General features: G+C 42.3%; 1 protein-coding gene and 1 long non-coding RNA gene across 7 annotated transcripts in view; one reads left to right on the top strand and one right to left on the bottom strand.

The window, feature by feature from the left end:
• The window catches only part of PRKAG2 (protein kinase AMP-activated non-catalytic subunit gamma 2), a 213,817-nt gene that overhangs the window by 151,064 nt on the left and 35,182 nt on the right, over positions 1–27,571 (top strand). For 3 of the 6 annotated variants that reach the window (XM_041486348.1, XM_041486364.1, XM_041486357.1), the window contains one exon: positions 16,936–17,017. The exons of 1 other annotated variant lie outside the window; for it this stretch is intronic. In XM_041486348.1, coding sequence (XP_041342282.1) covers positions 16,936–17,017 — 82 coding nt within the window. Of the gene's footprint in view, positions 1–16,568; positions 16,770–16,935; positions 17,018–27,571 lie in introns of those variants that run through there. 2 more of the 6 variants (XM_041486370.1, XM_041486376.1) reach the window with 2 other exon arrangements.
• LOC121363763 lies at positions 667–16,659 on the bottom strand. Its single transcript, XR_005956776.1, has 3 exons — positions 16,555–16,659; positions 6,923–7,085; positions 667–1,166 (listed from the first exon to the last, which is right to left on the bottom strand). It is a non-coding gene; the product is annotated as an uncharacterized LOC121363763 (long non-coding RNA).

Here is a 27,571-nt window from a genome sequence, read left to right as displayed (position 1 = left end):
ACCAAACCTGTTTGCCCTGTTTCCACCTTGTCTGTATTTTGAAGTGGAACGTGGTACATTGGGCATTATGTGGCTTGTGGAAGCCCAGAGCACTGGGAATATTTCTCTGTCTGCTCTGGGGGGCCCTGACCCCCAGGGGAGCACTGACTTTGACCCTCACTCATGGAGAAAGTTTCCTAGACTTCAAGATAGACCAGAATCCACAAAAGTGTGAAATAGATTATAGAGAGCAGTGTAGGTGTGTCACTTGGTGAGAACTTTAGGTTTTGGGATTTTTAGTATGTTGTGGATGGAAGCAAGATGGAGGGCACAGGGTGTTGTCCTGGGTTTCTTCTTCATGCTTCTTCTTCCTTCTTCTTCTTCATGGGTCTGGGTGGCATTTTGTACTTGGGCAGAAAATTCTGCATTGGGGGATCTTTGGGATCAGTTATTGGGTTAAAAGGGAAAATAATCTAGGTGTCAGTTCTTAATTGGATAGTTTAGTCTTAAAAGACCTTGGAACAAGACACTGTTGGCCATTTTGTGCCTTCTAATGAAAAGCTGCCGAGCTCACAGTACTGAGACTGTTTTACTGCTAAGAAATAATAAACACCTGAGTCCCAAACATGAACTGCCATCTCAAGTGCCTTCAATCCAGACCCAGAGAAACCAACAACTGGGACCCCCACAGTGACTGTATCCTTTTCTATCATCCTTTCTTCCTCCCCTGATGCATGACACTGTGAAAATAGCACTGCTCACTGCAAACACAAGCATTTCTGTGCTACCTCATGCTCCTTTCCCAGCATGAGAGGAGCCCAGGCCACAAGGTGCTGGCTCCAGACTAGAAAGGTCTCTTTTGGTGGAAAACAAGGCTGGGGCTTCCTCTGCTCACAAGTGACAAATGCAGAACATGTCTACAAATAGTGTTTTCCATATGATTGTGTAGTGAGCCACTGTCCTCCAAAGAACTTCCAAGCCAAGTAATTTCCCAGAATGTTCTGAACAAGAGGAAAAGTCAGCCAGGAGGTAGTCAGAGACTTACCCTTAGCTTCTGTGAGTGAATCCTGTTAAAACTGCAGAGAACACAGAAGGGAGTCTGGTCTGTGTTCATTTTGCACAGTCCTTGCTGCTCCAGCACATGGGAGAGGAGAGATGTAATGTACAGCTGGGACTCTCTTCCAGCCCTGGGTAAAAGGGAGAAACCAGATTGTTCCTGCAGCTACTCACTTGTTGAACAGTAGCACTTCCCTGCAAAGCTATTCATGCTGTTTCTTAGCCAAAATGTAGTAAACTCCCAAACAGGGCTGTTAACTTGCTCAGAGGGAGAGAGAGGCTGTTACATCACACCCTGTGCTGGCAAGGAGCCTGGGAGCCAGGATGTGTGCAGCAGGTCCTTTGGTTTGGCTCTCCAAAAAGCTGTACCACCTATCAGAGCTCCATGATCGGCTGGGTGAGTAAAGAGATTGAAATCTGATGAGGAGAAAGAAAAGTGTTCTTTGATTCTGAGGTGGTCTTAAAAAAAAAAAAAAAATGGTACAGGCTGGGCAAAAAAAGGAATCCAGTTTTCCAGTGTATCAGAACTCCTTATTTTAGCATTTGTGTGGTTTAAGGCAGTGTGAGTGTGCCAAGACATTACTGTGATTCACACCACAGTAAACTGATTACCAAAATTAGAGCCCCAAAGGCTGTCATTTACCAGGGACAGTAAATGGCAGTGCTAGTGTGTCCAGGCTTCTTTTAAATGCCTCAACAGCAGCACTCCTGGGAGGTGATTGTGTTCCCTAAGAGATCCCAGGAGCTGTAACAAGCTATCCTTATTTAATCATTTTTCCCTATGGGAGCTGTTGCTATCCATGTGAAAATGTGTTTAAATTTAAAATATTTCTCAATAGTGGGCATATAACTAATTAGTTGCAAACCTAGTGAAGTAATCACTCTTGATGAACCCTACAACAATTATGAAAATACTGCTGGGAAAATGTTTGGAGCCCACTTGATTTGATTTCAGTCTCCTTTGACAGAGCATGATGGTGCCTCCACTGAATCAAATATAAGTTCACAGGAGAATTCTTTAATATGATTGGAAAGTCCATAGTGAGGTTTAGTGGGACATACAGAATAAATGAACCTGAACTTCACAAAAACAGAAAGCTTCAGCTATATCACACTACTTTTTAATCACAGCTCCCATTTTATTAATATTCTGTTTCCTCACTTCCTTTCTCCCTATTAGTCATATCTTTTGTATCCCATTTGGTGTTTTTCTCCCATTTTAGTATTTAGAATATGCAAAAAGCATCTTGCTATCCCTTTTATATTGGTTAATTTGTTGGGTTTTTTTAAGCTACTTACTGGTTTTGAAAGAAAAAATGTTCAACCACAACCTCCTGAAACACTGGTGTCCTCATATATTTGTATTCTGGTTGCAGTGTCCAGATTCGTACAATCAAACTTACATTGCAGAGAAATTTTTTTGCATAAAGATAATTTTTTCTGCCCTAAGGAAATGCGTGTCTGTGTCAACTTGTGGCTTTTTCTGCAGCTACAGAAATAATTTAATCAACTATCCATGGGTTCACTCAGTGGAGAATTTATTTTAATGACATGAAGTCCTACAATTCCTGTTCCTCCTAGTCCTAGATCAAAAGGAGGAAGGCAAGGTGGAAAGGATGAATAGCCAGAATGCTGAGTCCAATCAATTCCCAGCTGCTTTGACAGCTCTCATAAGGCTATAAGTAGCTAAGGCAATTAAAACTAGAGCATCTCTGGGGCTTTTTTAAGATACTTATTGGTACCGAAATCTTGACCCCAGCACCCTGAAGACTGAGTTAGTAACTTAAACCTAAATTACTTTTATCACCCTAAATCCTGCACTATGCATGGTATAAAAAGGCTAAAGCTAAGGATCTGGCCTCGTGTGTCTGTATAAATAGATATCTTTTGGTTAAGTACCATGCTGTAAGAGGGAGCTGGAGGGACAGCCTCATTTTACCCATTGAACTGATTTCTCATGGCATGGTTTATCTTGAATTTTAGACTTGTTAATTTAATAAGCATCCTGTTATTCTGCTTAGAATATCAGAACTTCTGGTAGGAGTAACCTCCATCAGTGATTAGAAGCCAGATGCCTACTCTGTGATTTAATGTAAAGCTGCAGTTTCATGCAGGGTCACTGACAGTTTCTTCCCAGCTGTATCTGAACAATTTTGGAACACTAAAATTATTCACCATCAGGGCTGTTTATTCACAAAGCAGTATGGATTATAGAGCAAAGCTTTCCCATGAGAGTGGAGGAGAGATAAACAGCTTTGAACCTGTTTGGTTGCACCTTTCCTGCTTCTGGATTGGACTAGAGGGAAAGCGAAATAAGAATATGGAAAAAATTATATGGAAGGGAACTCTTAGAATTCCTAGCCATCTTCATCTCTCTTAACCCAATTTTGTCTATATTTTATTCTTAGATACAGTCTTTAATGGCCAACAGAGCTTTGAAGAATGTAAAAGGCTTGTTGATACCAGGAGGAAATTTTCTGTGTAAAGCAGTCATATTCCTTTCTCACTTTCTCACAACATTCCCCAATCCCTTCCTCTGACTGGATGAAATAAACTGGCGAAGTTGGAAGAAAAAAAAGGGGACATCCCAAAAAGGGCTCACTCCTTTCTCCTAGCTTTCACATTTTATAGTGTCACTACCTGCTTGTGCAAGAGGAGAGCAATAAAGCTCTTTAAAAATGCAGCTGGTTGATGTGGTTTGGTTTGTTGGTTTGTTTTTTTTTTTCTTCTTTTAAGATTACAATCAAGCAAGTTTGGCCATTTGAAAGTCAGCTGCATGGGCTGCTGAGTCAGAGGAGCACTAGATACCATCTTGGCAGCAGCCTGGAAAAATGTTTCCATTGTGCTGGTGAAATGAATGCAAAATATTTATTCTTTGAGCTTGTTCACAACAGCAGCTCAGTTCTCAGCTGGAACCGAGGGTGGGGCCATGTGAAAGACATTTATAGGAAGACAATAATGATTTGTACAGGGCCTAAGGTGTACATAATCTTATTTTATGATTAACAAAGGACAAGGCTCCAGCCATATGGAACTCATAAGCTGAAGTGTAAACCAGTGAAGTAATCAACAGAGAATAAAAGAGAAAAAGTAATGGAGGCAGAAGGTTAGCAAAAGAAAGGAAGGGAGCAGAATTCAGGAGGGGAGGGATTACTTTAGTCTTTTTGCATATTTAGGGTTACAGAAAAATGCCAGTGTTAAGGTTAATACCTTGGACTTTTGAAATTTTGATCTGTCATACTTTTTCACTTACAACTGCACAAATCAGGTTATCTGTGGTATGTAGAGAATCTTCTTCCTTGTACCTCTGAACAGAAAGTTCCTAACTGCTTTTTTTGTGGTATATGAGCACATATGATTCAAGCAGAAAAATAAACATGCTTTTTGCCCTGGGGACCTTATTGTCCAAAAGCCTGATCTAGCAAAACAGGCCAGGCAAATTCTAAATCTGTAAGAAAGGCTTGGCTCAAGCAGGGTTGTTCCTAAACACTACTTCCAGTGCATGCTTGCAGAAGAGATTCTGAGTGTAGCCATAACAGAGTTAGCAATGACAGAAGGCACTGAGGAAAGGTAACCTGAAGGTTACAGCCCTGGGTTTGGTTGGGGTTGCTATGTTTTTATGTTGCTGAATCTCAGGTGCTGTTTTGTTCTGGCTGATGTCAGTGTGGTGATGGCCTTTATCCAGAAAAACACTTAAATGTGTGGTTGGATTGAAGCACAGTGGCAGCTCTGTTGGAGTCAACAGTACTGGAGCACTTAAAGCTGTGTGTGTGTCAAGTTACTTTGCTGGATCAGGGTCTTTGTGCAATTTTTATGGTCTATTAAAATATTGTAAAATGACAACAGCAGGTACTGAATATGAGAAAGGAAGCTGAAGGACAGAGGATAATAAATGAGGTGAGGAAAATATTAAAGGTTCAAAAAAAATTGGAGAGGAGAGGAGAGGAGAGGAGAGGAGAGAGGACAGAGAGGTGAGGAAAATATTAAAGATTCAAAAAAAGATTAAAGAGGAGGGGAGGAGAGGAGAGGAGAGGAGAGGAGAGGAGAGGAGAGGAGAGGAGAGCTCTTGGTGACAATGGGAAATTGCTGCTGAGGGAGTGGCAGGGAGGGCAGCAGCTGGAAGGTCGCTCTCTGCCTGCTGTTGTGTGTCTGGCATTTCTTTGGGTGTCAGGACTGTATTTACTTGGAAACATTCATGGTGTGTCCTACCTCAGGTTGGAGCTCCTTGTGTAAATGGGAAGAGCTACTGATGCAGACATGGCTTATGAGAGAAGACACCTGAGCCCTTTCCCACCCCTTTCCCTTGAGCCCGCCAGAAACAACTGCACAAAAGCAAATCCCAACAGACATCCTGCACACAGGAACAGGACACTGCCAAAGCTGCTCTCTTAGCTGTATTCACTGTGAAGAATACAGAATCCTTCAGGCTGGAAAAGACCTCTAAGATCATTGAATCCAATCTTTCACTGATCACTGAGTGCCACATCCAGTCAGTTCTTGAACACCTCCAGGGATGCTGACTCTGCCACCTCCTTGGGCCTCCATTCCAATGTTTAACAACCATTACCATGAAGAAATTCCTCCTGATGTCTAAACTGAACCTCCCCTCATGCACCTTGAGGCTATGGCCTCTTGTCCTGTCGCTGTTTCCCAGGAGCACAGCCTAACCCCAGCTGGCTGCTCCCTCCTGGCAGGAGCTGTAGAGAGTGAGAAGGTCTCCCCTGGAGCCTCCTCTTCTCCAGGCTAAACACCCCCAGCTCCCTCAGCTGCTGCTAACAGAATTCACTCCCCAGACCCTTCTCCAGCTCTGTTGCCCTTCTCTGGACATGCTCCAGCCCCTCAATGTCTTTCTTGTGAGGGGCTCAGAACAGGACACAGCACCTGAGGTGTGACCTCACCTGTGCTGACTACAGAGGGACAATCATTTCTCTCGTTGCTGGCACACAATTCTTGATAGAAAATCGTTGCCAGAGAAAGTGCACAGCTCTCTTTCCTGGAGTGTGCCATGAGGGCATGGCTATGGTACAATATGAACTGGTCATTAAGTAGTTGCTTCCATCATCAAAGATTTTATGGGTACAGAGGTTATACTTTGAAGATATAGATGCTTTTTTTTTTTTTTCTCATGCCCTCAAGGATTTGGCTGTTGCTATTTCAGGGAAAAAATAATGGAATTCAATGAATGTTTTAGTTGAAGAGTCATTAAGGAAAGCAAGAGTTTGAAGAGGAGAAAAATAGTGCCAGTAGCTGATCAGAGAGACCTGGCTGCTACCATCTGCCCCATCAGAGATCACTTGTGCAGCCCTAAGTCACTTGGTGTCTCAGTGCCTCAGTTTCCCATTTATAAAAAAATGGGGCTACACTGCTCTGTCAGAAATGTTACAGTGATAAATACATAAAAAAGTTCTACATAACTCAGATATTTTTTGAACAGGAGCTACAAGTGGCTTAAGATAAGCTAACCATAGATAGAATCTGTTGTGTTTAAAGTTTGTAGCAACAGGCTCTCATGCTGCAGGCTGTACTGTGGCCAGGAAGCCCTGATGTTTTCGGAGCACATCAAGATTTACACAAAAGATCACTGTGAAGTTGGCTGCTCTTCTGAGCCCCAGGGAGGCATGTCAAGAAATAATTTCAGCTCTTCTCAGACTTTAACTACAGACTCAATCTGCATCTCAGGTTACGTGCAGTGAACCCAGCATTTGCCATTTCCACACTGAAAGCACCCAGTGCCCATGAATGAGCCTTTGTATCTGCATCTCCAGCAGCTCTGCAGGGACACAAGCGTGGGGGCTGGCTTGCTGGAGGTGTATCCCTGGACCTTAGTGTTGAACTAATTTCAATTTTTTTTCAATTCCACTTCCTGGAATAGAGGGAAAAGCCTTACCACTATTTGCATGTCCCTTTATGATCTTGTTTGTAGCCACAAAACATTGAGCTTGTGTGCTTGACAGGTTTCTTGCTCAGCACAGCCCTTGTGTGAGTCCTTCCAGAGGGTGTCAAACCACAGAAGCAGCACTGAGCACAGTCTGCTTTCACTGGCAGTGTACCTGGAATGAGGGAAGGATGCAGTTAAGAGGCTGTGAAAAGGGAAAACAAGCATGGCAGAAGGAAGGTATCCATTGTGTGAGCTGTCATTGCAGATTTATTTTGTGCATAACAATAAATAAAAAAAAAAAAAAAAAAAAAAAAAGAAGTAGCACACAAAAACAAGGCCTGGAGTGATCAGCAGTACATCTGGAATGAATTCAGGAAGAGGGTTAGGTTCCTCAAGCTATGCACATTCAGTGCCATCTGAAAAACAGCTTTTAGTCAAAAATTAATTTACTTGGAGATTACAGGCCAACTGTAGTCTCTGTGTTGAAGGAGGTTTATTAATATATTGGTTTGTTTGTGCATAATAGCAGCTACTGTGAGATAACAGGTCTCACAAGGCTGAGTGGTGCCCCTGGTAGCACTCATGCCTCGAGTTTGTCAGCTCTGGGGTGGGCTTGAAATCTAACGCAAACACACAAGCCCCAGGTGCTACAAGGAAGTTCTCCTCAGTGTTCAAAGTCCTCCTAGAACTGCAGTGGAAAAAAGGCATCCTTATCTGTGCCTGCCTCTTTGAGAGAGCTCCCAAAAGCTCCTTCTGGAGCCCTCCTGGGATCCTCAGTGTGATGAGCACTGCTCAAGTGGCCACCTGTAGCAGCTGCTCCTTTTCTGCTCAGCTGCAGTAACCTGCACCTTGTGGCACAGCAGCTCGTGCCACGGAGGAGTATTTGTTCAGCCCAGGTCTATGCCAATTTCTCAAAGTTTTATTGAGGTTGTGGGTGACTCAGCTCTGAGCTGAAGGTTGTCTGAGTTTCTCAGAAATGCACCTTTGTAACTCTGCCCTACATCTGATGCCCTGGTTCGACAGATCTGATTTCAGCCTTTCAGAACTGCCGATGGTTGCGAGAGTGATGGGCTGGGAGAGCTGGGGCTGCTCAGGGTGGGCAGCAGAGAGCTTCAGGGAGACCTCAGAGCACCTTCAAGGGCCTTAAGGGGCTGCAAGAAAGCTGGAGAGAGACTCTTCACAACGGCATGTAGTGATTGGACGGGGAAATGGCCTTGAGCTGAAGGAGGGAAGGTTTAAAATGGATTTTAGGAAGAATTTTTTTACTGTAAGGGTGGTGAGGCACTGGGCTTGAAGCTGTGGACTCCCCATCTCTGAAAGTGCTCAAGGCCAGGTTGGATGGGGCTCTGAGCCAAGGTTGTCTAGTGGAAAGTGTCCCTGACCAGGGCAGGGGGTTGGAATAAAATGATCTTTAAGGTCCCTTCTGACCCAAATTATTCTGTGATTCTAAAATTACATTTTGATGATAGACTACAATTTGGTTACTAGAATTTTGTGATATTTACTCGAGCCTTAAGTGTAGTATCAACTAATTTCAGGCTTATTTTAGAGGAAACATGTTTCATTTTAAGTTTAAAAAATATCACTGAAAGCTGGTGTAACAAGTGTTCACTCATTGAAGTCACTACTCATGACTGAGCTTTGAAATATAACACTGAGATGAAGAAAGCAAAAGGGTAGATAGTAGATGTGTTTATTTAAATCAGATTTGGCTCTGAGTATTTTTTTTTCATTTGTTATTCTCAGTGGCCTCGGTTCTGCAGATTACTCATCAGTACTCTGGCCTCAATCCAGCTAAAGTACTTAAGTAAGTGCATAACTTTAACTAACATGAATAATCCTGTATTCAATGCCAGCAAATGAAGACACACATCCATGTGGGCTCACTTTCTTCTTTCCCATTCACTTTAAATTAGTGAATGTGTACCTATGTTTTACCATTAGTAGTATCTTAATCTGTTCTGTTTGCTTTATTTTTTTTTGAAGTACATTTTTCACAAGAAAATATCTACTGTAATCATGCTTAGTACCTGATTGCTGCAGCTCTCTCCAGCAATAATTCCCTCTTGCCCTTACCTGAGCCCCTGAGTGTGATGAGAGGCTGGTCCTATTTCAAAGAACCTAAGGAGCACTCCAGCATATGTGTAAAAACAGCTGAAGTACATCTTTTTGATCATATACAATAACAAATATTTAAGACAAGAACACTTAACAGCTCTGGAAGAGATTAAAACTAAGTGGCATCCCTGTGTTTGCAGTCAGGTAGAACACTTGTAACATCTGTATTCACAACAAACTCAGGTTAGCTGCTCACAAGTACTTGACTTCTTTGAAAGTTGTTCAGAAGGACAGAATTTAAATTGTGTGGCTGTTTGATTAATAACGTGTCTCACTGATAATTGTGATTTGGACTCCACCTATTCTCAACATGAGTAATCTGAGGAAGGAATGCTGGCCACAAGGGCTTGAATAGAGAATGCCTCTGATATTCTTGACTCTAAACTCCACCTTATCTGAGTAGCAGAGCGATACAGGATCAGACACAGCTACAGATTAGAGGTTATGTAAACAAATCCTGCCTCTTTTCTACTCCTGCCTTGATTTCTCTCTAGGAGTTTAGCTTGGGATCTAGTTTATTCCTTCATATTTTACTTTCTTTGAAGTTTATTTTTCAGAAGCGCTTAACTCTTCTCTCACTGGGACCATTTTTCTTTGCCTTAAACTGAGGAGCTGGAGGACACTGTGTGCCACACAGGTTCTTGGTTTCTGGTGTTAGATCAAAGGAAGTTCTGTAAATCTATTCTCTTTCGCAATTAAGTCAGGAACAAAACTCACTGGGATTAAACTTCAAGTTCATTTCCATACAGAAATATTTAGGAAGGGCTCACCACTAAAAATGTGGAATCTCTCTGCACATTTATTTCATGTATCTCCAGGGTAAGCAAATTCCAATACTCAGTATTGCAGTGAGGATTTAATAGAAATGAAGGTTGTCTATTTTATCATCTTTCCCAGTGCAGCATGCACTCCATGTTTTTTATTCTTTTTTTGTTTTGTTTTTGGCGGGGAGGGGGGGGCAGGTTTGTTTGTTTTTAAAAAATTTTTGTTATTTATTTAGGATTTGGCTAAAATTGATTGTTGTTACATTTGTGTTATCCATTTTACCTCCTAAAGATCCCCAACTGCTTATCACTAATAATTAACTCTGTAAAGTAATTAATATCATAGCTGTTATGTGGGAGGACACCTGTAGCAGGAGGCTGGTTACTTGTTAGAAAATGTAAAAGCAATATACAGCTGTTCTGTATTTCATGCCACAAGACTCCTGCTCAGGATCCCTGGCGAGTCACATTCTGATGAGATTGGGATGAAGTAAAAAAATCCTTCCAGGGCAGAGTTGTTATGCAGTGGCAAGCTCTGTCTGAGCTGTTTTGAAATGGAATCATTGGAGTTTCTTTATACTGGAAATACATTTAGAATAGATACTTCCTCACTTTCATACCTGTTGTGGGACAGTTGTGTCCCTGACTCATCAGATTAGGGACAGAGCACCCAGCTGGATCCAGTAAGGACTCAGAGGGGAACATTGTCAGTGCCAGGCTTTTTATGGGGCTTGGTTATTCTGTTCTAAACAAATTGTAAAATCTGAGCCGCCACCACCTTCATTTGCACATGCCAGGCACAGACGTGATTGTAGCATTTGGTATTTCAAAAGCCTTTTAAGACTAAAGCAATTTTTTATTATATTCCTTCTGGATATGGGGAATAAAAACTCCAATCCAGTATTTTGTATGAGGCGTTCCCTTCCCCACTGGTTTATTTGGTGCATGGAGCAGTTTCCTTAGAATAAATGGTAGAAATTACAGTTCCTGCCCAGCTGCTCTGGTCACCCTGAGGATTTTGAGGTTTTTGAGGTGAGACCAGAACACTGGACAGACTCAGGGACTGCCAGCCTTCGCACACAGGTGGCACTTCCAGCCCCAGAAGGGATCCAAGCTGGGATCCTGACCTCAGCCTCAGTGATTCCAGTGTTCTCAGCTGTCCTAAACCCACCAGTATCAGTTACCACACTCTAGCAAAAAACAAGTAGCAGTTTAATTTACAGTTGAGCAGATGAAACCTTTTTTTTTTTTTTTCTTTTTTCCTGGTAACTTGTCCTTTTCCACTCCACAAACCAGGCTAAATTAAACCAAAAATAAGCAGAAAGTGTTCTAAATTAATTTTACACAGATTGCAAGAGAAAAAACATATTTATGCCATACATTTGGGAAAAACTGTAAGTTGTTCTTTGACAGTTCATCAGGAGAAGAGTTGTTAACTACTTCAGTTGTGTAGAACTGTAATTGTAGTAGGGAGCAGTAGCAAATGGTGGGAAAATTACCATTTGTAGTTTACTCTTGCATTCAAAATGGCTTTGCCTTGATTTGCATTTAGATGGGAATTCCTTCTGTTGCTCTTCAATCCATTAGGTTCTATAAGGTAAGTAGTCTTTTTTTTTTTTTTTCTGAAGTGCTGGGAAGGGTATTCAGTTTTAGTGCTGAGCTGTGCAGGGGCATCCTAGCATGTTCATATTAAAGCCATCAGGAAAGAGAAAGGGCAGCCTTGAATTTACCTGGAAATGCCTATTTTTAAATAAAGCACAGGTAACATTTTTGTTGTAATGCCTGAGTAGGTCTGCTCCACACAGACTTGTGATTTGCAGCAGGATTGCTTTTTTGTAGGTTGTTCTTTCTATTCCTATCCAGTCACCAAAGACTAATATGCAATCTTTATTATTACTCTGACAATATTTGTTTTAGAATATTTCTATTTCAGAATTAAGGCTACTTGTTTGAAGAGAGGGGGAAAACAAAATTTACATTTGTATAGATGGTTTGTAAACTGGGTTTTGTACATAACATACATATAAAGAATTATCACTGAATTACCATACTAAGACTATATATATTTTTCTAAAGATTGGACAAAAATAGAAACTAAAAAAAAAAAAAAACCCAAGCCTGGAAGGGACATTAAAAATTCATTTTCCCCTATCAGACAATCAACTATATGGAAATAATAATGAACAAATGGGTTTTTTTTAATCCATTGCTAAAAATCTCCTGTGATGGAGATTTTAGAGGTTTTTTCAGCAAAATGTGCTGGTGCTTCATTTCTGTTATACTCAGAAACTTCTCCCAAAGTCCAACCTAAGAATTCTTTAAAGGCTAAGTAGATAACTTCTCATCCCATAACCAGTGGACCCAGAAGAGTTAATCACTTTTCTTCTTGCAAAAACACACCATGTTTGGAGACTGTTGAGGTATTTTCCTTCAGTCTTCTTTTTCTGGTTTTCTGGGTCTTTTTGGGGTGGGTTGTTTGTTTCTTTGGGTTTTGGGGTTGTTTTTTTTTTTTGTTTTAGTTTGGTTTATTTGAGGAGGGGGTTGTTGTTTTTGTGGGTTTTTTTGTTTGGTTTTTTTTCCCCTTTGTAGATGAGGAAACTGAGAAGTTTCCAAGTTCTTTACAGGTCATGTTTTCTGAACGTGTAGATCATTGCTGTTCCCCTTTTTTAAACTCTTTTAGTTCATTCTTGAGTTTAATCCCTAAAACTGAATGCAGTATCCCAGCTGGCATCTAACCAGGGAATGTGTAGCACAGATGCTCCATGTCTTACCTATAACACATTTGTAAATAGTGTGATTTTTGTTTTTTTTTTTTTAATTTCCAAGAAACTGACATTGTAGTCTCACATTTAGTTTCACTCCCAGGTCTTTTGCTTGCATGACTGCTGGAAGTCAATCCTTTCCCATTTCATTTTTGCATTTGATTATTGTATAACACACTCTACTTAGCCATATCAAAGTGCACCCTGGTTTTTAAAGCATTGCAGCAATTCTCAAGATTATTTTAAGTTCTAGGGCTGTCCCTAAAAGAGCAGCTTCTTTTACCACTGAGTCACTTTGAGTCACTTGAAAATGTGGTCAGGTTATTCATTATTTCTTCCTTGAGTCATCAGTGGAAACACTGAGTGATGTTAGAGAGAGCACAGACCTCTGTGGAACCCTCTCTTAAACCCTTCCAGTGAGATAAAGAAACCTCTGTGCCTTCCTTGAGAATATTGTTGTGACCTTTAGCAGTTGTTTCACCCAGACAATCTGGGTGAATCATTAGAGAGGCTGAAAGTGCTGTGGCTTTGGTTGCACACCTTGACTGTTGCTGATGTTCCTTCTTTCCTAGATCTCCTTAAAATGTCTCTTACACATCTCAGAATCAAACTTACACCAAAGAGCGTAAGGCAAGATGGCAGGAAACTACATAAAAAATTATTTTCTGCTGATGTTAATTGTTGTTCACATCCCTGAACCATCCCTATGACTTAAATACTCAGCATGTGCTTATGAAAAGGATGGGATTCCTTCAGTAGGACACAGGAACTGAAAGGGCTCCTAAATTATCAGAAAAAAAGATTATCAGATAAGCTTTAATGTATTCATTGTAAGAGCATCTATAATTTACAGGACTGATTTATTTCCACAGACTATTAGTCATTCCTCACTACCTTTACCCTAGGAAGTTAAAGAAACAACCAGAGACAAAGTAAGCAGTTACCTATTAAAATTTACACTCCAGCCTTCCCTAAAAATCTCTTTTGTTTACATCTACTTTTGTGACTTTTGCAGTTGTATCAACCATGAATTTTTACTTTGTGTCTACAAAGACTGATGCCTCTGCTGTATTAAGGTCATGTTGTAGGTCCACGTTTTTTGGCATAAATAACGTTATTGTAAAAATGTGACAAAGAAGAAATGTACTCAGGCAGTTTTGGGTTTGTGCATATTTCTCTCCTAAACTTTTCTCTCTAGCATTTATGTCACCTGGCAATATTTAGGGTACAAGTTCTGTCACAGCGGGTGTCTCAAACAGTTAAATTGGGTTACCTGACACACTCTGAGAGCAAACTTTTGAAGTATAATTTGGATAAATCCCTTGGTTATAGTTCAGGGAAACTTTCTGTGGCAGTAGAACAAAAAAATTAAATATTCACAAAACAGAGGTAGGAAACGTTACAAGATGTAATACCACCCTATTGGAAATAACAGCTCCTTTTCAAGAAATATTTTTTGTTTTATCTTTAGCCAGTAATCCTGCTGTAAAATGACAGAGGGAGTTTGTAGAGAGACAATACTGTTAAAAATATCTTTTAATTTGTCTAATCCTGTCCAGGATGAACAGGATGGTGTTTGGACCATGATTTAGGCTGATTTCAGAGTGTGTTGTTCCCAGAAGGTGTGGTCCCACTGTCACTCCTGAACAATTCGAGTGCCAGTGCTGATACAGCTGAACAGTGAGTTGGATCAGGAGCTGATCTGGATAAAGCCCAATCTTTTCTTTCAGTCCCTTTGGTTTTCAGCTGCATCAGTTTCCTGTTCTGACTCACTGTGTTGCCCACAAGCCAAAAGGAGCCAGAATGCAAAGCGAGGAGCAAAAGGAACGCCATGATCAGCAGCTTGTTCCAAAATTGGTTTAAACAAATCGTGAGGCTGCAGGCACATTGGAGGATGGGGTTTCAGCCTTTAGTTCTCCATTTCCTTTGGGTTTCTTTTTTGAGCAGTGTGGATGGTACATGTTTCCATTACAAATCTCTGTTGTATATTAAATTACTGCCTTTTTATTATCCTGAGCTTGTCATAGTACTCTTGGTCTGGATGTAGGTTCTGCCACTGTAAAACTCTGATCTTGCAGTGAGCTCTGGGGTTTGTAGCATGAAATAGGCTTAAATGACTTCTTATAAACATCTTGTGTTCTGTAGCAGTGAAATTCAATGCACACCTTTCAAGTCTCAGTGTCACTTCCAGCTACAAAAACGTTGGAGTTGTATTTCCCCATGGCTGGTGCTTACTAGATAATTATGGGGAGTGAATTAAAATAAAAAGAAACAAAATCATGGCAGTTATTTCTAATCAGATATGTCATCTTCTTCTCTGCCTTTGATTAAGAAAAGATGTTAAAAACTCTTATCAGTATCAAGGTACACGATAAGGAAGATAAATAATTTAGAGCTTTTAAAGCCAGCTCCCAGAAGGAATTAAAAGCTTCCAAAGTGTTTTAATTAGTAGGCTGAAAATATTATAAACTAATATGAACTGCTCTGCTATCTTGTGTGACTGGTCAGTTAGAACATTTACTGAAATCCTAGAAGCTTTTTTAAAACACACCTATGAATGAAATATTTCAGAGGGTTTTTTTCAAAGGATCTTTACAGTAAAGAAGAACTGGCTATTGTTCACTTCCTCCTATATCCTTAAAAGTGTCCTTAGATAGCTTGGGAAAAGAAAAAAGCTGTCACCAGCAGTTTGTTTCCTGGACTTGAGAAATTACGAGACATCTTTCTGTTTTCCCATAAATTTTGTCTCTCTCTGCCCATCATAGTTTTATTTTCATTATCTTTCATCTTTCCCTACGTTTTATCCACATTACTGTGCTGGGTCCGACCAACCTTCCCTCCTTGAAGGGCTTGCTGAACTTTTGAAGCCTGAGCTTCCCCTTGGGACCAGTAGGTTTAAAATGTTCCTTGACGACTCCCGTGACTCCTTTGGAGCGCCATCCATGTGTGTCAGCTGCCATTGCCAAAGGAATAATCCCTTTATCCCCTTCTGCAGCATCCGTGTCTGAACCGCTCCCGCTGAGCTCCCTGAGCAGCCAGCGGGACCTGCGCATTTGGGCTGAGGAAGCCCAGCCAGAGCTTTACCACACTGCCAAAATAAATGTAAATGACGAATCTATTTCGAATATTTCCTCATTTCTGCTCTAGCCTGGCTCAGGGGCTCTGATGCAGTAAATCCCATCGCTCGTGAAGTGACGCGTCCCGTCCTTCAGTCGCTGCTCCGGGAGGGCAGAGCCGCGCCGCTCACCCGGGAGACGCCGACATTCGGGATAATCTTGAATTGTAACTTAATCTGGAATTGTTTTACATGGAAACCAGCGCGCCCGTGCCCAGAGGGGTACCCCGGGATGGAGCGGGAACCCCGGCATAGAGGGCACCTCGGGACAGAGCGAGTATCCCGAAACAGGGAACACCCCGGGATGGAGGGTACCCCGGGATGGCGGATACCCCGGGATAGAGGGGGTATCCCGACACAGAAAACATCCCGAGATAGAGCGGGTATCCCGACAGAGGACAGCCGGGGATAGAGCGGGTATCTCGGGATAGAGGGCACGGCGTGATGGCGGTACCCGAGACAGAGCGGGTATCCCGGGATAGAGGGCACGCCGGGGCCGGGATAGCGGCGCGGCGCACTGCGGGAGCTCCCGTCACACACAGGGGAAACCCCCTCGACACCCTTACACCCCCCCGGGGCGCAGTGGAACCGTCCGTTTCCCCGCCGCTGCCTCGCAGGTGAACGCGCGGGAGCGTACCAAGCTCCGCTGGCGGGGGGAGCAAAGGGTTTCCCCCGGTCCACCTTCAGTCGCACCGCTCTAGTCCAGGGCAGCCCGGAGAACAACCGAGGCTGCGGAACGGGCTGCGAGAGGCGCCTACCCCGGCAGAGCTCTCGGGACACTAACCTCCCCCTCCTTCTCCTCCCCTTTCCACGCGGAAGTGGTAGCTCCCTCCCCCTCCCGCCGCTGACCAACGGGCTCGACTGCAGCAAAACGGAACGTACCAATCTCTCCGCCGGGGGGAGGGGGGAGCGGCGAGGCGTGGCGGGAAGCGCCGTCCTGTGAACGGGCGCCCGGGGAGCCGCTCCCGCCGAGCGGGGAAGAGGCGGCGCCCGCAGGAGGCACGGCCGGGAAGCCGGAGCGAGCTCGGGGGGAGCCCGGCGGTTCATGGGCTGGGGGAGGGCGAGCCTCGGTTCCTCCTCCGGTTCCTCCCCCCGCGGTGTGTGCGAGCGGCAGCGTGTGCGGAGGCCGAGGGGCAGCTGCCGCTGTCCCGCCTTCCCTCCCCTCCGCCCGCTCCGCGCCGCCACTCCCGACCCGATGCCGCCGCGGGGCCGGTGAGTCCGCGCCTGGATGCTCATCTCCTTCTCCTCTCTTCCCTCCCGCAGGCGGCGGCAGCGGCTCCGGCTCCCTTGCAGCTCCCGGCCGCCTCCGAAGGGATGCTGGAGAAACTAGAGCTCGAAGATGAAGGTAAAAATCCGCGGCGGCAGCGGGGGGCCGGGGGCGGGCCGGGGACACCCACGCGGCCGGCGGGGTCCGGGCGGGAGCGGGGGATCCCCGGCGGGGAGCGCGGGATGCGCCGTGCCCGGGCCGTGTCCTTGCGGGGCGGGTCGCAGCCTCGCCGGCCGCGGAGCCAGCCCGGTCCCGCTGCGGAGCTTTTGTCCCGGTGCCGATCCCGCTGCGGAGCTTTTGTCCCGGTGCCGATGCCGCTGCGGCGCCCTTGTGCCGCTGCCGCCGCCGGGCCGTGCCCGATCCGCCGCTGCCGCCGGCCGGGTCCCGCTGCCTTCATGGCACCCCCTCCTCCTCCTCCTCCCCGTAAAAAACCCCTTCTCCTCGAATACGTCTGCGATACCAAATATAGACTTTGAGAGCAGTGATGGAAAGCTCTTTCAAGTAAAGCTTCCACTCCTTATGGCAGCGCATACATCTGTTGGAAGCGGCAGCTGTACGCTGAATTTTCCTTATGTGGCTGCGCTCTGTGGTTGTTCTTCGCTGTGCTCTGAAGGGCTGCAGTTCTGACTGAGTGTGCTGTGCTTTCACACGGCAACTCCTGGCAAGTTTTTCCCTCTCGCAGGCACTAAACCGTGCTGTGGGGAAGCACGGATGGTTTTTTTTTCCTCCAGCTTACACCAAGCAGTCACTTCACCTCTGAAAGATCCTGAATATCTCGAGCTTTCATTTTCAGAAAGGATTAGCTTAGTGGATGCAAATGTGGACGCATGGCTTAATCTCTATGCTCAGCATTGTGAAGTGGCTAAGACTTCATGGGATGTGTTTTTTTGTGGTTGGTAACTCTTATTGTAAAATGTAGGACAAATATTTAAGGAAAACTTTGAAAATAGCAGGCTGAGTCATTCTGGGAGAAGATATATCTAAGCTGGTATGCTAATAAGGCAGCTTCTTGGTTACTAGCATGCTGCCTGCAGTTGTGGGACTGGTCTGGAAAAGTAACACCTTTTATTTTCATCTTTCTGTGTGTGAGAAAAGGAAGCTCTTAACAATTGCATTCTTTGAGCTGCCTTTTTTTTTTTTTTTTTTTTTTTTTGAGTCCAGACAGAGTTTGAATTGCAGTTAAATACTTGTGCCTTTGTGCATCTTGAACATGCTGAAGTATGAATATTTGGTGCAGGGGATCTGTTGCTAAGTTGTAGGGTTATTTTTCCTCACACTGTTTAACTGTTTTTAGTTAGGCATTCATGTTATGCTTATGGAGACGTAGAAAGTTACCGATTTACCTGTTTTATTTTTACATAAAGCTTGCTACTGTGAGATACAGGTTCTTAAAACCTGCTGAATCATTAATAGTTAAGGCTTTTAAAAATCTATTTAAAATATCTTACAAATTTAGATATATGAAAAGGATCTCTAGGTTAAAAAAAATTTGAAACGACAAACCTTCAGTTTTGAAACACCTTTACACTTTTAAAAGTGTAATGTGGAGTTATGTGGAGACACTTGATAAGGGTGAAGATCTGTGTGTCTTCTAAAACCCTGCAATAAAATAATACGAATTCTTTAGGAAATTTAGTAGTTTAAACCATTTTTTTATGTTTTTCAAGCTTCTGTTTTGCTTTTGTCTTCTAATTCATTTGGCTGGGAGGGTGAGAGGAGTTCAGGGGCCTGTCAAAAGATCATGGCTAACAGCAAGTTTAAAGTAGGGTGTGGGTTTTGAAAGGAAGCAGTCACCTTATTAGCCTTTCAGGCTAAATGAGAAACTGGCTTGAGGCTTAATTTTAAAGCCAAGGGTAAAAGGGTTAGAGTGCTGTGTTCAGAACCTGGGGTGTGAGTAAAAGTGAGGGTGTGAGAGTCAGACCAAAAGCTGCTGCCCAGAGTGCTTCTGTGTGAGAGGGCCCAGGGAAAGAGAAGCTCAGAAAGTTGAGATGCAGCTGGAAATGCAGCTTAGTTGCAGTACCTGTTTTATGACCTAAATTTCTGCACTGGTTGCTGTCATTGTGTTTGTGCTAATATTGGAGGTGGGAGAGTAAGAGGCATCTGAAATGTTCACTTTGTTGTTGGATAGCAGGTGGTGAGTGCTCAGAAGTTGAGAAACACCTCTGAAGTCTTGATAAGGTTTCATTGAGTGGCTGTAGCCAAACTGTAACTGGTGATCTTTTGTCAAACTTTAAGTTTCTCTGCTGATGCTTAAACTGTGGGTTGAATGAGAACTTTAACACTTGTTTTAGAGCTGCTTTCCTGACTGCCTCTGCTTTGGGAGTACTTGCTCTTCTGTATCCATCAACAGTTGCTAACTATCTTGTGTATCAAATTATGCAGCAGTTCTGTTGAAATAGGGAGCTTAATAAAAAGAGCTGAAAAATGAGGCTCAATGAGTCTGTGGAATGCCATCCAGTATGTGAAGTGGATCTGTTAGTCCCTCTCCTCAAAGGTTACACAAATGAGAATATAAAAGCACAGAAGGCATTCATTTAATTTGGATTCTAATTAAGAGGGTGAATTGGAAAAAAGAATGGTGCTATAAAGATTTATGATTTATGTAGTACTGAAATGAAATATGCAGAGTCTGGCCTGATGGTGTGACTTCTAAATAAAACAGTGGTGTCGAGTGAAGAGCAATTTTAATTTTCTTTATGTAAAAAGAATGTATATGAGCTATTTTGTACCTAATTAGCATGGACAGTGTTAGATAGGATGCTATTGTTGCAGAGAGAAGTGCTGGTCGTGTTTTTAGCCTAAAACATCTTCATATATCTGGCTGAACTCTAAGATCAGTGTAACTTCTCACTGGAGGGTCAGTGGTTCTGTCTAGGACTGGCTTCATAATGTTGCTTTGGTGATGTGTAAGTGTAAATGTCAGTGAGGTGATGTTAAACAGCACCAGGGCACCATGGCTGGAACAGGCTGTGGGCTCAGTATGTGCACACAGGAGAAGGACTGCATAGGCCAAGGATATTTATTTTATTTAGGGCTCCCTACAGAACCTTCCTCCAAGCAGCAGTCAGTGCAGGAAAGGAAAAACTCCCATAGAAGAAGTCCAGAGTCTCTTTTTAACTGAAGAATGCTCAGCTTAAAAATAAACAGAAAATTCTGAGTAATGACCTCATCCTGCTCAGTATTTCTTTGGATGGGAATGACCTGCCTACATTTGCTCAAAAAGTTTGAGAGCTACCTGTTGATGGGTGTGCAGTTTTTCATTGTAGCCTGAAATACAGTGCTGAGAGGCCTCTCATGAATGTAACAAATGATCAAAAACTGGTTAGCTTCATACACATTATGGATTTTCCTTTTCAGCTCTAGTGTATGTGCAATAATGTGTCTGGAGTAAGATTATTTCTACTGATCAGTCAAGAGTAGTTCTGGGTTTTCTTTTATGGATGATATGATGAGCTTGGAAAAGGACATGGAGAAATTATTCTGAAGATCTAATATAAAAAAGGACTTTAGTTAATAATTTACACTTACAAGCTTATTTTGTTAAGCTGGGATTCCATAAATGGTTGTGTTCCAACATCTACCTGTGCTCTGAAAGGAGAAACTAGGTTAGAGTAGCAAATCAGCCTGTCAGGTGTATTGATTCAGTGGGTATAGTTTTAGCATGTTATTTTGGAAACCAGTTTTGTTGCAATGTTGCCTCTCATCCATGTTATTCTCTTCCTTCTGCTCACCTTGAGTAATGCAGTAGTAGCTGCTGAAAGCAGAATTAACTACTCCTCTGTAGCACCTGCAAACCCCTTTGGAGGTGCTTTGTGCAGACTGAGTTCATTTAATTGCAGGCTTCTGCTGTGTCTGTGCTCAATTCCTAGTCTGGAAAAAGGGAATTCTGCAGAGTGTGTGCAGCAGTTGCAGCATCAGCATCATGGGACCGATGTGCTCCCTCTTGAACACTCTGCTTCTCTGGATTGTTGCACAAAGCAGCTTTTAGACATTGGATAAACAGTTTGCATTAGAGTGGAATCTCTCCTAGTAGTGATCTGGCCTTCATCTCACTCTCTCTGAATTGTGCATCTCTTCTGTTACCTGCTGTCTCCTGAAATAGACTTTCACCAGTAATTGCATCTTCACTGCTGTTGTGTCTGGGGTCATTCCTTGCCTGCTCTGTGGATTTTCTTACTGTGTCTTATTAAAAATAGTTTCTTGAGCTCTTCCTGCCTTCCAGCCTCCCGCTGTCAAGTGAATATCTGAATCAAGGTATGAAAACAGATGTCACTCTAGGGCCAAAAATAATTAAAAGAAGCTTGTAATAAAATGCATGTTAATAGGCAGGTTGGGTTTTAAGACTGAAGGATCAAGTGCTTGGGTTAGGAGGTGGTAAAGTTAAGCCATTGTTTTGCAACTGTAATTAATTTCTAATAAACATTCATTACATGATTGTTTAAGCTGATGTGCTCTGGCACACAGAAAATGTATTTTGCCCACAAGATATGCTTTGAGATACCAAGGGACATGGTGATAGTGATAAGGGGATGTTTTGTATTAAATTTTACATAGTTTAGAATCCTGAGTGAATGTAGTAAGAAGTTGTTAAGCAGAGATGATAATTGTTATTAATAGATTTCATACAATCTTTCCTATAATCTACTTTACAAAGTTGTTAAAGAGCAACATATCTGGAGTATTTGCATGTTCAGCTTTATTAGTTTATACAAGAAATCATGATTGAGTGCTACACTGCTCTGGGCACCCTTGTCCTTTGCCTTCCAGTTGGCTATATGGGAACACCATACATAATTTTTCTTCCCCCAGGAAACTTCCATCCTCATATTTTAAAGATGAAAATAAAGCATAAAGTGATATGTAATTAAAAGTGTAAAACTTCATTGAGCAGTGCAAGAGAAGATGCTGGAAGTTTTGTTGTCCTCGGTGAAGGCTGTTCCTGTGATCCACACAGGAGTCTTTATCTTGTGCAAGTATTGAAGGGGTTCGTGTCAGCCCAGTGCTCACTGTGTCCAAACAGCCCTGTTTTCCTACTCCTACAGAGGATACAACTGTCTTATTCTTGATATGGTATTTAGCCCTACAGTGAGCAATGCTCTCCTCTGTCTTGACTAGGAAATAACCCATTTAGCAGCTAAAGTTTGCAGTCTTTCTCAGGAAGCAAAAATTTTTAAGCTTTACCCCTCTGGGAAGTGATGTTTTAATACAGCAAAAGATACACATGGCATGCTTCAAAACTGCTTTGGGTCTAGAGAGATGCAAGAGCTTCTTGATGAGAAAGCTTTCATAAAATTTTAATGTGGTCAAAGCATGTATTTCCCTAACTTGTTTATGGAAACAAGTGCCTGGGACTTCCTAGAAAAGGCTTACCATGGCAGCAATTCCATGTAATTGCTTTGGCAAAGCTGCAGGGAACTGAGAACAGTTGTACAGGAAGTGTTGGGGCCCATTGTGTCCTGCCCAGCCTTGCACCTGCATGATTTGCAGACATTTATCTTCCAAGTGAAAGCCATTCTTGGCCAGCAGCTCTCCCTGAAAAATATTGGGACAACGAGGTGTTCTCCTACACCTGAATGACATTGCTGCTTCAGGTCATGCACGTGTGGTAGTGTCTGATGGACAAGGACTGATTTACAGTCGCCTTTACCAGCCACTCCTGCTGGTGCTGCCACTCCTGTGTGCTCCAGAGGGACAACATCAGCTCTGTGAAGGGCTTCCCTGCAGAACCTCCCTTGTCCAGAAGCTGCTTGGTTTGACAGTGGGGCTGTCAGAGCTGGTAAACCACTGCTTGATAGGAGGTCAAAGACTTTGGCCAATATCATCTCAATTTCCTGGTTTAGAGGTATTGAGTTCACAGTGTCTTGTCCTTGAGCAGGGATAGACCTGGAAGATGTGGCCTTGTAGGTGACTCCAAAATTACGTTTGTTACTTGTCTGTGACTGCTTTACTGGGCATTACCAGGATGGAGAAGGGTGACTACGGAGTCCTTCCCTTAAGAAACTTCCTAGGAGGTGGTCTCCAATATTCTATCCAACAGAATGACCTGCACATCCATAGGCAGGACAGTAGAGATGAAACAGGATGACTGTCTTGGTGGTTTGATACTTTCTGCTGTTAAATTTGGCTGATCAAGTCAGTGCTCTTGGAAAACCTACAGCCTTGGGGCGTGGCTGAGTTCTGCATGGAGTGACTTGGTTTGAACTGAAGTAATGCCAGTGTGACAGGAGTGACAGCAGAACATTTGCATCCGTTGGTTCAGTCTAGCTGTTGCTAAACAATCTTAACTATTTCTGCTTATTAATCATCTGCAGCAGATGTGGGTGCTCTGTAAGACAGGACTTTTTGTGAAGTCCACTGTGGTTTTGATAACTTGAGGGTGCCTGATTACAGTGTTTGGAGCCTCAGCTCATGACACTGACACCAGTTCTGCTGTTTGCTTAGGAGCTTGGCCTTTGGGTAGCAGTGAATGATCTGTCTGCAGGTACTTTGTTGATTTGAACATTTTTAGCTTCCAGAATGTACAGCTCTATTAGCATTGCACAGGTTTGGGGAAATAGTTAAGTGTTAAACATGAAGAAATGCAGCATTTCCAAAGTACAGGAGCTGATGGCATTGTTTTTCAGAGCAGTTCTTGTATCTTGAAACAAAATGTTTCTCTCCATACTGAGACTGTTTGCCTTGGGTGCCTGTTGTGGTGGGCTTTCCTATAGCTCTTCTGTCAGTGCAGAAGACTGACAAATGGAAAATCTGACAATTCAGGGGAAAATCCTTCTGTGGAAGGGTTGGGATTAACATAAAGCCAAAGCAGTTTAATACAAACCTAACTATGTTAGAGCAAAGTCGAATTTGTCTTTTAGGCATCCAGCTTGGTATCCAGATGGAGCTTTGGAAAGCTTAAATTACCTTGTCCTTCTAAGAGTGGACCACATCTAAAAGGTTTTTGAGTATGTTGTGGATATCTTCAAAGTAGCTTCTGAATACTGTTTGAATACAACTAACTTGGTTTTAGGTTCTTTTCTCCTCTGCTGATTTTTTTGTGGATTTTACTTTTTCAGTGGACCACTTGGCTGATTTTACCATTTTTGACTGTGGCAGAAGTTAATGGCACTCCTACATTTTGTCTAAAAGCAATTTTCCTGTGCTATAGACCACTGGTTTTACTTGTGATGTGATTTTCTTTTTGACTTTTTTAGGGTGCTTTTAAATTGTGTTGGTATTTTTGGTTGGTTGGTTGTTTTTACAGTATTATTGTATTATTTTGCCTTTCTCTTTGTATTGTGACAGAGTATTTCGTTCTGACACTGAGCATTTTAACAAATAGAATGAAAAAGGGGTTTTTTTCCCTACCAGTCCCTCACACTGTGGCATTCTTTTCTGCTGTTTATTTTGAATTTCTACTGATGTAAAGACATGGAGAAAAAAGATGGCTGAGCTGCTGGAGGAGGGAACAAACTGAGATGGCCATAGAAAAAGGCCATTTATGAGGAAAGCATAAGGCTTTGCTCATTTAAGTCAGTAAAAGGAAAACCAAGAAGTGATGTGATAACACTGTATGTATGAAAATATCCTAGAAGGGATGGGAAGGGGGTAAACACCAGGGAGGGAAATTAATCTAAGAACAACATTGGCACAAAAATAAATGGATATAAACTCTTCCTATAAGAGCTTTAAAACAGTATTCTAACTTCCAGCATAGGTACTGTAGGGTGGGTTGTAGGATAGATTTAATTATTTGGCTCAGTCCAGGATGGAGGGTGATCACTACAAGGGATTGTGTGGCTGCCTTTGATAGAAATCTCTGAGTGCCAGAGGGCAGAAGGTGAATGCTCTGTTTTACACAAGCAGTTGCATGGATCTCTCCTGCCACAGCCTTGCTTGAATTTCTCTAGTATAATAAGGCAAAAAGGACCTCTCAAAAACTCCAGTGCTACTCTGTATAGACGTCAAGTCAGCTCAGAGGAAGGTCAGCTTTGGGAAGAGCTGCAGTTTATCTGTGGTATAGGGAATAAAAGAATCAACAGTACCTGTAAAATGGGTTCCAGAAAGCTGTTTCTGAATACATTGAATGTGTGTTGGATGTCACCTGCTTGAGTTACAGAGCTCTTGGTTCGTTTTCTGTGTAGCTTCAAGCTACACCTGCTGCAGGTAAATCTCCTAAGTGGTATATTGGAGCAGAACACTCAATAGCCTATTAAAGTGTGCATACAGATTCATTAATTTTTATAAGAAATGCCAATAATAGCTATTTAAAAGGTGTTGCCATGCATAGGGAGGGAAGGAGAAGAAATGTGCAAGAGCAAACTAGAGAGAAATGAAAATGTAAATACCTATTAAAAGCTTCAACTTAAGATGTTTTAAGTAAGTATTCAGGATTTGAGACCAGCCATTTATTAGACTTCACAAAACTTTCTCCAGCAAATATAATCCAAAGTCCTTATGGCTGAAGTCTTAAAAAAAGTATTTCTTCCTTAAAGCATTGATCCTTTGGGTGTAGTGTTCAGTGGATGATTACCTCCAGATTAAATAAGTGCCCTGTTCAGTAGGGATATGGCTGCAGCTTGTGAAGATGCTGTGTGCTCATTTTGAAAATGCTTGTTGTGTGATTAATGCTTTGATTAAGCTGCATGTTTAGGTTTGATCTTAAACTAATTCTTTGAGGACTTAAATGACTATTTCTTTTCCAAAAGTTTGTGCAGACTGTGTATCTAGTAGGACTTGGGCTTGTTTTAAAGATACAGCAAAAATTCAAATTGTTTACTAATCTTGCAGTAGAGATTCAAGCTGGTTTATTCTCTCATTAATCACATACCTTAAAGTTCCCTTGACTCCAACTCTGCACAGAGTGGTTGCTGATATTAATATTCAGAAGTTTAATACCATTTTTAGTTTCTTGCCTTTCGTGTCTCGCAATCTTGAAGAGCAGGCCCACATTCCAGACAGGCGACATCTTAATTTAGATCTTTGTTTGGGATGCTTAGGGAAGAATTGTAATGCCTGTTGTCAAGGGAAAATCTTCAACATGGTTTAGAAAATTCTTCAGGTCAGCTTATTCTTTGTTGTGGTGAAAATCCTAGAAGCATTAAGGTTGCAGGCTGAAGTTGCTACCTTTATTCACAAAACCACAGTGATGCTTTTCTCAAAGTACAGACCTTTGACCAACAGTTGATTTAAGAGATACAGAGCTGTTTCAAAAGTATTTTTCAAAAGGATTCAGTTGGGCTTATGGTACCGTTTACCAGTTAGGTCCTTAACAAGGCAGCTCTTGCTTGTACACAAATGAGTTTCTCTGCCTGCCTGGACAAGGAACTTCAGAGTTACTATGATTAGCTCAGGAATGTGGAGTTTCTTAAGCTGCCCATCACTTTTTTTGTCTGTCTCAAATCTCACAATAATCATTTGCTTATCCACACTGCCAGTAGAGAGCTACAGTACAATAGAAGTGTTAACTTAGCCCTGTTACCAGGACTTGCTAACACCAATAATGAGGAACAAAATTCAGTGCAGGATTTTGAAGTGTGCTGTGAATGTGAGACTGCAACACAATCCAAATCTTTCATTGTTCCAAACAACTGTTTGTATCAATTTTCTCTAACAAGTCTTAGTTACTGCTGGAATTTGAAGACATGTAAGTATCTAAACCTCAAAACCAGAAAAGTGGATCTTTTGAAGTATTGTCAAGAATTAATAACTATTTTGTTCTAAACAGGATGTGCTTTTGAAGACATTTGTCTCATTCCCTGTTTAGGACCTTGAAGGAAGGAGGGTGTGCAGTGTCCTAAGGTTGCTTTGTTCTGTCTAACCAGCTTGTGGAATGCATTAATAGCTCTCCAGCACCTGTGGTGGTTTTTTCGTTTGCCTATTGTTTTATTTAAGCAAACTGCCTTTTCTTCTTTACTTCTGCTGTAGCAAATTAAGTTAATAACAAGGTACTTCTCTCTCAGTAGTGGTGGTGTTTAGTTACTCCACAATTTGCACTCTTCCAGTTGAGTGTGTCTTTCGGATTTCGGTATTTCCTGAAAAATTGTATTATCTCCAATCCACTTCTAATTTCAGTTCGAATATATTGTTAAGTCTTGCAACCATTTCAGACTCTTACTGCAAGCTCTTTGGAGTGTGGGCTATTCCTGTTTTGAAGTTCACTAAAGAGAATGTTGAATAAAATGAAGTCTTGATCCCCTGATGATCTTTTGTAATGGAAAGTATCAAACTACTGATAAAAACACTTCCAGGATGAGTTGTAGAAATGTAAAGTTCTGCAGTATGAGCTTGCATGCCATTCTGCACTACCTGATTTGCATGAGGTGGGCCTTGCAAATGTTCCAGCTTGGGGAAAAGTTTGAACTGGAGTCCTTGTCTTGTTGGGAACACACGGTTGTCATCCAGTCTTGCAAACCCACTGAACAAAAAGCATATTTCTAGTTTTGCTGCAGCTGGGATTGCTTGTTAGGCAGCTGCCATGGGGTGACTCTACTCTGTCTTCTCCTCATGCAGTGATATCCATGCTTGCTTTAAAATTAGTGTCTCAAGCATGCTGTGATTTTTTTACTATTATTTATATTTTGTGTCTTCCTTTTTAATTCAGTTGATAATTTTATTCTGGGTAAAAATTGGTTAGTCTAAACTGTTCCTATA

This window comes from Pyrgilauda ruficollis, unplaced genomic scaffold, assembly GCF_017590135.1.
Source record: "Pyrgilauda ruficollis isolate IOZ18807 unplaced genomic scaffold, ASM1759013v1 scaffold12, whole genome shotgun sequence".
Lineage (NCBI taxonomy): Eukaryota > Metazoa > Chordata > Aves > Passeriformes > Passeridae > Pyrgilauda > Pyrgilauda ruficollis.
Note: the sequence above shows the minus strand (reverse complement) of the source record. Positions and strands in the feature narration are given on the sequence as shown.